The sequence below is a fragment of the Neophocaena asiaeorientalis genome, unplaced genomic scaffold (assembly GCF_003031525.2).
Source record: "Neophocaena asiaeorientalis asiaeorientalis breed wild unplaced genomic scaffold, Neophocaena_asiaeorientalis_V1.1 scaffold45, whole genome shotgun sequence".
NCBI lineage: Eukaryota > Metazoa > Chordata > Mammalia > Artiodactyla > Phocoenidae > Neophocaena > Neophocaena asiaeorientalis.
In genome coordinates this window covers 11,263,886-11,274,268 of record NW_020174642.1, presented here as the reverse complement: position 1 = coordinate 11,274,268, position 10,383 = coordinate 11,263,886, and the positions used below count along the sequence as shown (strand labels likewise).

General features: G+C 56.8%; 1 protein-coding gene across 4 annotated transcripts in view; it reads right to left on the bottom strand.

Annotated features, from left to right (window-relative positions):
• Positions 1 to 426: 426 nt before the first annotated feature.
• RRP1B (ribosomal RNA processing 1B) overlaps positions 427 to 10,383 on the bottom strand; it is a 24,253-nt gene continuing 14,296 nt past the window's right edge. For 2 of the 4 annotated variants that reach the window (XM_024758217.1, XM_024758215.1), the window contains 6 exons: positions 9,276 to 9,295; positions 8,120 to 8,251; positions 6,974 to 7,596; positions 5,172 to 5,321; positions 3,961 to 4,024; positions 427 to 3,152 (listed from right to left, as the gene is read on the bottom strand). In XM_024758217.1, the coding sequence (XP_024613985.1) occupies positions 2,959 to 3,152; positions 3,961 to 4,024; positions 5,172 to 5,321; positions 6,974 to 7,596; positions 8,120 to 8,251; positions 9,276 to 9,295 (1,183 nt within the window). In that variant the 3' untranslated portion in view covers positions 427 to 2,958. Of the gene's footprint in view, positions 3,153 to 3,960; positions 4,025 to 4,219; positions 4,371 to 5,171; positions 5,322 to 6,973; positions 7,597 to 8,119; positions 8,252 to 9,275; positions 9,296 to 10,383 lie in introns of all 4 variants that reach the window. The other 2 variants (XR_003004968.1, XM_024758216.1) reach the window with 2 other exon arrangements.

Here is a 10,383-nt window from a genome sequence, read left to right as displayed (position 1 = left end):
CGGGGAACACGTGTGTATCAAGGCCAAGAGCCGGTGGCGGTGCTCCGCTTGCCCGGCGAGACGGGGCCGTGTACCTTTCCCCTCGGGGAAGATGAACAGCGGCAGGCACCTCTCTGAGGTGCAGATGGGGGGCCCCGCCCAGGATACCGGCGCCCCCTGCAACCATCCTCACAGGCCGAGGCCTGAGGAGCAGGTGCTTCAGGCCTGGCAGTGGGGGTGTCCGTGAGCAGCCGCAGGGCGAGCCTCGCCACAAACCCCCTTGCCGGCTCCAGGCAGGGGACGCCCAACAGAAGGACGGGTGCCCAAAGACGCCTGTTCTCAAACACTTACCACTGTCCCCAACGTCAGCGAACCCCTGCTGCATTATAATAGCTCCCAAAGAGGCGTATTTTTACGTACGCTGACAGTCAAGATCAAGTACACATCTGAGGGCAAAGACTGACGTTTTATTGGATTTGGCTTTGACGAGCGCTGACAAACCCTGCAGACACGGGTACAAAACGATTGTAAACGAACAGGCCTTGCCAGCAGTCAGGAAAATTCAGAGAAAACGCACACACACCAGTCAAAAGACAGATTCACTTCCACATTCCTTCCAACACCGGCAACTGCTTCCCGATTTTCTTTATGCTTTTCTTTGTGCTTTCAGTTCAGCAAAAGTTAGAAAGGATAATACATTTGCAAAGTGTGATACCAAATTGTACAAAACTGATCAGTCCTATGGGGTAAGAGGCAAGATGATCACTTTACAAAAGACCGTAAGATCACCAGCATTAATTTAAATTATTTCCCTTTCTGGACTTCCAAGTCCCCCTGGCAACTTTAGCTAGGAAAATAGCATGCATCCAATAGAAAACTGGTATTGTAAAGACATTTTCCTTATGTGATACATTCTTGGAGTGTATGGAATGAGAATTTTAAAAAACTGTATTTTTTCTTTCTTTGTTGCCAACACTTAGGCGTTAGAAATAAGCCCCAGTAAACCTACTGAGCTTACCCACAAAATGGAGTAAGTCAGGACAGATTCAGAGAAGGAGAGATGGAATCCAAGACACACTGTCACTCCTGGGCTCCGGGCCCCAGGCAGGACGTGTCCAGGACGCCCCACTGGGGCCTCAGGAGCGACAGATGACATATCAGAGCGAGGAAGAAAGCCCCGCCCTCAACTGCAGGACAAACGAGCCATTTTTGCCGTTGGATGTCTTGCTAAGACATCTTAACATCGTTGGATTATACGGCCCATTGGGCTACATGACCCATCCTGAACGCTGAAATAAAAATTGTTAGAAAAATAATCTGACCAAGGATAACGAAACAATTTTTTTTAAAAAACAAAAAGTTAAAAATATCTGCGTATTCAAATCTAACCTTTTCACACTATCAGTTTTGGTTTCGATGGATTCTATCAAAGGCAGCACACTGAAAACCACGCAACCACCACAAGGGTACAACGACTACTTAACTGCATGGTGCTGATGCCTGCTTTGCTCGTGGCCTGATTACGATTTATTAGAGAGCGGGCCAGGAGCAAAGCTCGCACGCCCTCCTTCCTCACCAGGCCCCCCGCAGGCCGGCCCACCTGACCTGCAAGTTGTCAGCTGTGGTCTTTGCAGAGGACCCCACCCTGATCACGTGATCGAGGAAACCAAAGTCACATCAGCCCTGCAACACCAGTGAGGCCCTGTCAACCCAAGTCGCAGCTGGGACCGCCAAGGCAATGCTGGGGTCCTGTGCTGGGGAGTAGCCAAGGGGGCTGGCTTGGGCTGTGGTGAGAAACTGGGGCTCCTGCACAGGGGGAGGGAGAAGGCCCGAGGTCCCCTGAGCCAAGAGCTGAAACTACGTTCCCCGCAAATTCTGCACCACCTCCTTAGGGCTGTAAACTCCAGACAGAGCCGGGAGGGGCCCCAGGGGCTTCTCTAAGGTTTCGGGGTCTGTGTCCCACCTGCCACTCAGGCTCGAGGGACAGACACACAGCTTCCCAAGACAGATCAATCACCTAGCCAGCACTGCTCTGAGCTGCATTTCTGTTTTTCCAACTGAAGTCTGAGCGCCTCCCACCCGATTGCTGTAATTAACCAAAATTAGAGCTTTATGAAAATCTGTAAGTGCAAGCTTCGACATTTGAAAAAAGGGAGCTACGAACAAATAAATAAGCAGAGACAATTCTTAAAGGCTGCTTCTTTTGCCTTCTAGCAGGAACCCACGTTTCAGACACGGCGGCCGCGCCTCTGAAGACGTGAGTTGGGAGTGAAGATGGGGAAGCTGCTCTTGGGGCCGCCAGCCATGGAGGGTGTCGGCTCACACAGCACGAGGACCCGGGCGCCCAGGGAGGACACCCTAGGCTGGCCCAGAGGTAGGAAACCAGGACAAGGCAGAGGGAAGGAAGTGTCTGACCCCCGAGGGCAGAGGCTCTTCTCTCCCGCCCCAGCGCCCCCAACTCGCAGGGTCGCCCCGGCTGAGCACGCACCGCGAGCGCGTGGGAAAAGCGCGGTATTGCTGATGTGGTTACAAGTCACCTCTACCCCAAACTGCCGAACACCCCCAGAACACGGGAACAAAGCCCTACATGCTTTGAAAGAGAAAAGAGACAGACTGTTAGACCCAAGACCAGCACAAAACCAGCCTCGCTTGGCGGTTCCACACGCGCTGGGCGGGGCCGGCGAGGAACTGAGCCCCGGGATGCCACCGGGCAGCGTGCTCTCAGCCCATGGGCCTCGCCGCCACAGCCGGAGGCCCTGAGGTCACCCACAGCTGGGAACACCCGGGGAGCGGAGAGCTCGAGCATGAACGGCGTCTGCAGCAGAAGCTCAACGTCTGCCCGTGGCCCCGCGGCTCTCACCCAGAACCTCGTACGCACAACTCACGGGAATTTATAAAACAATAAAAAGGCCCCACTTTCAAACGTTATAATTTATAGAATACTCTGTACAAAAGCAGTCTGTGAAAGGAATGACTACCCTAGAAGAAGTCTATAGCCGTCGGCCTCCTCTTTGGCGTGCTGGTCAGCGGCTTCTTGGTCCCCAGGGGCGTGCTGGCCGGCGAGCTGCTGGGGGTCTTCAGCACTCCGTGGAGGGGTCTCTGCTCAGGGTTGAAGGCCACCCGGGAGGGGCCCGTGGGACTGACCAAGATGCTCTTGTCCGTCTTCTTGAATTCTGCCCCGGATGAAAGCAAGGCCACAGGTTAACAGGGTGCCCGCACCTCCCTCTGTGCTGCCGGCAGCGCGGGCTCCCGCAGGCCCCCGCGGGCCCCGAGCTGTGTGCTCACTCCCAGGCAGGGTGGCGCCCTCGCCAGGCCCGCAGAGAGGGCCCGAGAGCCCGGGAGGAAACGGAGTCACCAGTGAGGCTCCTTCCCTCGGACGACTTTCATCCTCCTCGGAAAACGCCCTGAGGCCGCCTGCACGGACGTGGGGGGAGCGCCAGGCGGGCCAGGTCGCGTGGGGGGGTTACGGAACATGGGCACTCGGTGAACCCCCGGTTTGGGTCTGGGATGAACCCCAGGTTTAGAGAGTTGAAGGAGCCTTTCCTTCCTGGTGGATTTGTTCCCCCCATTTGCTCCAGCGCTGAAAATGAGAGCTTCACAGGTCCTCTCCAGACAGCCCCTCCCTTCTGCACGCGTGCGTGCGCACACACACACGTTTACTTGTGGTCCTTAAAAACAGCCAGGACCTAAACTCATTGTGTACTTGTAAAAACCTTGGTTTCCTCCTTTGAAAGACAAAGCAAGGCAAGTGAATCACACCCGTATTGAAAGCGGTAAGACAAGTGTGCCCCTCTTCCCCTCTCCCCGGGCAGGCAGCCTGCAGACCTTCGCGGAGGCAGGACAGGCCGTCAGATGGCGGGCCGACAGGGCTTCAGAATCAGGGCAGGCAGGCCTGGAAGCCGAGGCCCTCCCGGCCGCCCTGGGAGCAGCCCAGCGACGGGCCCAGGCCCTCCCCGCCCCGCAGAGCGGACGCCGACTCACCAGCCGTCGTGTTCCTGTTCAGCCCGAACGTCACCTTCTTGGAGCTGGACGGCGTCCTGTGTGGCTGCAGAAGAAAACGACACTGAAAGGAGCAAAGGACCGGCCCAGCCGCCCCGAGAGCCCACGGTGGCTGCGTCGCAGGCCCAGCACTGGCGGGCCAGCCCCGCTCTGCAGTAACCGCCTGTCACTGGGTTCCCGGGGAGGAGAGCAGAGCAAAATTACGGTGTTTGAAACCTCCCGGGAACAAGAGGAAGCTCACCATTAACTCCATCCACCTCGTCCCAGAGCCCCGCCGTGACCTCGTAAGGGGAGCGATGGGCCCGCTCCTGTCACGGAACCTCACTTCTGGGGGCAACGGACGGGCACTTCCCAACTTCTCGTGCAGGAGGACTCCAAGCGGATTGGATGTTCTAACAATTCATCAAAATTAAGTAACTGCTTCCTATCTGACAAATTCCTAGAAGCGTCCCCACTCTGCATTATGAAGCACTTTATCGAACCCTTCTTAGAATCCCAAATCTGTGTGAATCCCATGATTCTACTTTATACCATTTTTGCTTTAATAGCAACATTTTAAGAGAGGGACTTCGCTTGTGTGAGTCTTGAGTCATTGAACCAATATCCCTAAGATACCTTAAAAGAAACACAGGCAGCAGTCACCCTGCCAGTTCGAGTGGGTGCTATTTAAATGTGAGCTCGCCAGAGGTGTCCACAGCAGGCCAGCTCAGCCCGCCCGCCACAAGGGCTCCGCCAGGACCTCTGTCTCCTGGAGGTGGACTGGACGCACCCCCAGCAGCCCGGCCTGGGCACCCGGCACGGCTGGCCCTGCCTTCCTGAGCCCTGAAACAGTGACCACCCTCTCCCACCACCGCGACTCGCTCTGACCGCTCCCCTTGTGTCCCAGGCAGATCTGTGGACCCAGACTCCCCAGAGCTTCCGTCCCCCCCTTCGCTGCCTAGTCCTGCGACCTCTCGGACACGGCACCCCAGTCCCGCCGACGCGGAACGGTGTCACCGACCGCACCTCAAGCTCCCCGCTGAGCCCTCGGGCTGCCCGGGGCCGGAATGGCTGCCTGAACAAGGCTGGCACGCCGCGAGAAGCGGCAGAGGCCAGGAGTGGGGCCCGAGGCCAGCGCGCAGAGCCCCTGTCTGCACCTCGGGTGGCTGTGGTGGGCCGGGGGCCAGAGGGACAGCGGGGCGGGGGTTGGGTACCTGCAGCCCGGGGCCTGGCGAGGTGGCGGCCCCGCTGCCCTTGGCCTTCCTGAAGAACAGGGGCTTCGGGGAGGAGGAGGCGTCAAACTTCACGAAGTCCCTCTGGGTCCTCAGCTGCTTCCTCAAAGGGCTGAGCGCCCCACCGCTCCCCTGTGTGCAGAGGGGCGAGACGGGGGTCACATCCCCCCGTGAATGCAGGAAGCGAGCGGACACAAGGCGGGACCCACTTACCAGCTCACCCCAAGCCCCCCGTTTCCTGTTCCAGGTGTGCAAACACCTCGCTTCCTGAGCAGACGCCACACACACACGAATGTCCGCCTCCCCATGCTGGCACCATGCCGACGGCCAGATGTCTACCTTCTCAGCCACGAGAACCCATTTTTACCCATCTTCAAACTTATGCCCATGTTCTGAAGATCTCTGCCTTTCAGAGACCATCTACTACGCGGTAATTCACTCTCTCATTTCTGATCAGACATCACTGCCCACGGACAGTTTGGCACGGGAGGGAGAGTGTGAGGCTACCAGGTTCTGTGGGTCTGTGACAGGCAGACGGAATGTCCCCTGGATGTTTCACACTGAGAACCCCATGGCAGGCCCCGTTCTACTCCTGGGGTCTCAGGGGTCTGGGAAGCCCAAGGCAGCCCACTGGTGGTTTCGGCAAGTCCCTGGGGTTCCTGGTCCACGGTGTCGCACACACGGACAAGACACTCCACCCCTTGGGGAGGAAAACCTCCCCCGACCCTGTGACTCATTTAGCAGCCCCTCCAATCCTCTCCGAGGAGGGCTACCAGGGGCAGAGAAACGAGACCCAAAGAAGGAAATCCCTCTGATATTCTTAGTGAAGAAAGGGCATCAGTGATAGTGGGTGAAGGGCAGAGGCCGCAGAGCCCAGAGAAGGCGACACAGCTGACACGGCAGTCAGGGAAGGTCTGAGGTGAGAAGAGACTTCCTGAATCCCAGCTGCGCGCCCTGTTTCCCTGGCTCAGACTGGCTACGGACCCACTTAGGGATCCTGCACCGTGAGGCCTGGAAGCAGTGTGTAACCCAGTCCACACAAGCTCTGCAGACGAGGGCCTTGATGTCGTAACTGCTGCAAAGCAGGAGATGCAGATACGCACGCTGGGCAGGGGTCAGCCAGCCTGTTCTGGAAAGGGCCAGGGAGTAAACGATTCCGGCTCTGCAGGCCGCAAGGTCTCCGTCGCACTCCTCAGCTGTGCCGCGAGAGGCAGAAGCAGCCAGGCCGGCGTGGGCGCCGCTGGCGGGCTGTGTGCTAGGGAGGCGACGCCTGCCGACCACTGGCACAGACGCACTGCACGACCAGAGAGGAGGGTGTGAGACGCAGACCTAGAGCCCAGGTCCCCGTCTATAGGTGGCTCTAGAGATCCAAGTGGACAAAAAGTTTTTTCATTGAAAACATCAGTGAGATAAGAGAATTTGGGGCTTCTGCCTTTGCCAGGACTGGCCACGAATTGAAAAAGAAAAATGAGATCAGCGTGTGATGGAGATACACACCTGCCTGTTTATCTGCTGGGACTGGCCACGGGGACAGTTCCCCAGACTGAGGCTGGCCCTGCCCTGGCCTCTGCGGAGCCAGAGGGGTGGGGGCTGGGGGGGACGCAGAGGAAGCCACCGAGGGGGTCACTGCTTGCTCCTTGGTAGAGGTTGTCCGGAGCCATGACCGCTCCCTGGGCCCGGGGCTGGCTGTCCCCTGCCCTGCCCATGCATGCGGCTGAGCAGGTAGGACCCTGACACTCCTGCCCGGGAGCTCCAGCCCCCTGCCCTGGGCCCGGCCGCCTTACCAGGGCCTGCACGAGCTTGACCCCTCTGTGCTCCGCCCACTTTGACATCTCTTTCACTTTCTTCCTCTTTTTCAAAACGGCAGCTTTCTGAGCAGACAGGTCGTGGAGGTCATGGCCGCCAGACTCCCTCCTCCTTTTCTTCAGCTTCCCGCCCTGGGGCAGGATGGCAGGGCAGTCCCCTCTGTCTGCTGGGCTCGCTGGAGGGGGCAGGGGCCAGGCCAGCGTGGGCGGGCCGCCGCCGTTGACCAGGAGGGCGCCGAGCTCGCGCGTCCTCTTCAGGACCGGGGCGCCGCCAGCCAGGGCCGCTGCCTCTGGGCTCTCCACCTGGACCCTCAGGCTTCTCTTCCTCAGTCGTCTCCTCCTGCTGTGCACGGAGGCGGGCTCGGAGCCGCTCTGCTCCCGGGGGCAGGACGTGGCCACCGTCCCCAGCTCAGCCGCACTCGCCTCCTGGGCTCTTCCGGGACCGGCCTCCGGCTGACGGCTGCCATTCTGCTCCGGGCACGTGGCCTCACCACCCGGCCCCAAGTGCTCAGGCCGGAGGTGGTTCTTCTTCTTCTTTTTCCTTTTTCTCTTTGGAACACTGCCTGCGCTCTCCTCTTCCTCGGCAGGAGAGAACTTGGCTCCTAGAGACACAAACCGGTCAGAGGGCGCCCCGGTGCCCAGGTCACCTGGCCGGCCTCGTGGGGGAGCGCAGGGCACGTCCCCACGGTCTCCCAACAGGTCCTCCTCTGCGCCCTCGGGCCCCACGAGCTTCCTCACCCGGCCCCACCTCTTCCCTGCCCCGGCTGTGGCCGGAAACCTTCCTAAGCCCTGCTTTGATATAAATGCATCTGAAATAGTATTCCGATTTCTACTAATTTGCAGGCCCAGGCCCAGTAATAAGACAAATGCTCCGAAGGGCAGTGTCCACCCAGCATCCCCCTGTCCCCACCCACTTTCTCCACTAGGAGTCAGTAAATGCCTTTACTTTAGGGAGGCTGCAACGTGGTTCCACAGGAAACAGCAAAACACTCGGACAGACTTTCTGTCTCAGCCCCTCAGAGCGACAGCTTCCGCTCTGTGATGACCCGTGTGGACGGCAAAGGCAGTCCCCGCGCCGCCCCCCTTTCACCCCCGCCCTCACAGACTGCGGTCTTTGCCGCTCACCTTTCCCTCTTTCCATGTCCGTTTCCTCCAGAAGTTTGTTCCCTTTCTTCTTATGCCTCCCTTGACTGAGGCTTTGGTCATCTTCGTCAGCAGAAGCGTCCTCAGCAAAACTGAGGTGAGAGAGACTGCCTGCTGGACACCAAAGCCCCTTCTGGTCAGCTTTCTGAGACCGGCACCGCTCTGTCCCCAGGGCCTCCGAGCCATGCCCCTCCCCACGTCACGTGGGTACAGTTTTAACACTGATTTCTGCCATAAGGCCCTCACTACTCCTCCGACCCCAACCCGAAAGCTGGGACACAGGAAGTACAGACTTAAAAACGCTTTGTGGGGTGTTCCCTGGTGGTGCTGTGGCTAAGAATCCGCCTGCCAAAGAAGGCGACACGGGTTCGAGCCCTGGTCCGGGAAGATCCCACATGCCGCGGAGCAACTAAGCCCGTGCACCACAGCTGCTGAGCCTGCGCTCTAGAGCCTGTGAGCCACAACTACTGAGCCCACGTGCCACAACTACTGAAGCCTGCGCTCTGCAACAGGAAGCCACCGCGATGAGAAGCCCGTGCACCGCAATGAAGAGTAGCCCCCGCTCGTCGCAACTAGAGAAAGCCCGCGCGCAGCAACGAAGACCCAACACAGCCCAAAATAACTAACTAAATAAATAAAAAATTTAAAAAAAGCTTTGTGGATCTCTCAGCTGAGGCAAGGGACTGCAGACCTGGGGTGACACCCTCCACACCTCAGCCAGGTCTGCAAGGCCCTCCAATTCTAAGCTCCCCGTGTGCACGAGGGACGGGGCAGCAGACCATCCACTCGGCTCAACGTAACCAAGCTCACAGGCGGCAGCTTCCCCTGGGGGACGACTGATCACACAGCAAATGAAAGGGGCCCTGAGAGATCAGCTTGTCTTCACGAAGAATCCACCCCGCCCCAGGGGCTCGCGCCCGCGTCTGGCTCCGCGCGGGTCTGCACGGGGTGGGCGGCGGGCTGGAAGAGGCCCAACGCCGGGTTCCTGCGAGGGCCTCTGCTCAGCTGAGCAGGCTAATTTCTCATGCTTTCAATTCATGTCTCTCAGTCCTGTTTGTCAATATTTGGCACAACCGCCCTCCGTGGGGTCCACGCTTATTAAGAACATCACCAATTAAAATCTTCTCATTTTCCTCACCTTCAGAAAGATCCTGGAATCTGAAACAGAACACAAGAACGCTTCCTAGAGAAACCCTGTCTTTCATTCTCCTGTAAACATATGCACTAGCCTTCTAAAATATAAGTGATACTTGTCTTTCCTTAAAATAAAACCTTTGTTGAGATATAATTCACATACTAAACAATTCACCCATTTAAAGTGTACAGCTGAATGTTTTACTATCAAGATACTCTGATTGAAGTATAGTTGATTGACCTTACTAGTTTCTGCTACGCAGCAAAGTCATTCAACTATACACACACGTTCTCTTCTTACGTGCTTTACCGCTACGGTTTATAATACGATGCTGAGTATAGCTCCCTGTGCTACACAGTAGGACCCGGTTGTTTTCCATTTTACATACAGAAGCTTAAAGGGTAAAGCAATACTGGGGGTTTGTTAACTCCGCTTCCTTCTTTCCTACAAGGGGAGGTGGAAGAGGAAGGTGCTGTGAGGCAAGGGCGAGAAACAAAGGACAAAACCCCCTCAAGTGTCATCATATCACCAACGACACGAGGATCTAAAGACGTGTCTTGGCACATCCAAATGAAACGGAGAAATCAAAATCTTCTCCTTGTTTCTTAAGGCTGAAAAAGCTTACATCTCTACTTACATTGCATTCTCTGCTTTGTTACCAAGTGCAGACAGCCTAGCCGTGTTTTGCTCTACACGACTAATGTATTAGAACAAAAAGAAGTGTCAGGCCTGTGTTTTCCATTTTACATACAGAAGCTTAAAGGGTAAAGCAATACTGGGGGTTTGTTAACTCCGCTTCCTTCTTTCCTACAAGGGGAGGTGGAAGAGGAAGGTGCTGTGAGGCAAGGGCGAGAAACAAAGGACAAAACCCCCTCAAGTGTCATCATATCACCAACGACACGAGGATCTAAAGACGTGTCTTGGCACATCCAAATGAAACGGAGAAATCAAAATCTTCTCCTTGTTTCTTAAGGCTGAAAAAGCTTACATCTCTACTTACATTGCATTCTCTGCTTTGTTACCAAGTGCAGACAGCCTAGCCGTGTTTTGCTCTACACGACTAATGTATTAGAACAAAAAGAAGTGTGAGCCCTGTGCCGTGAGGGGGCGA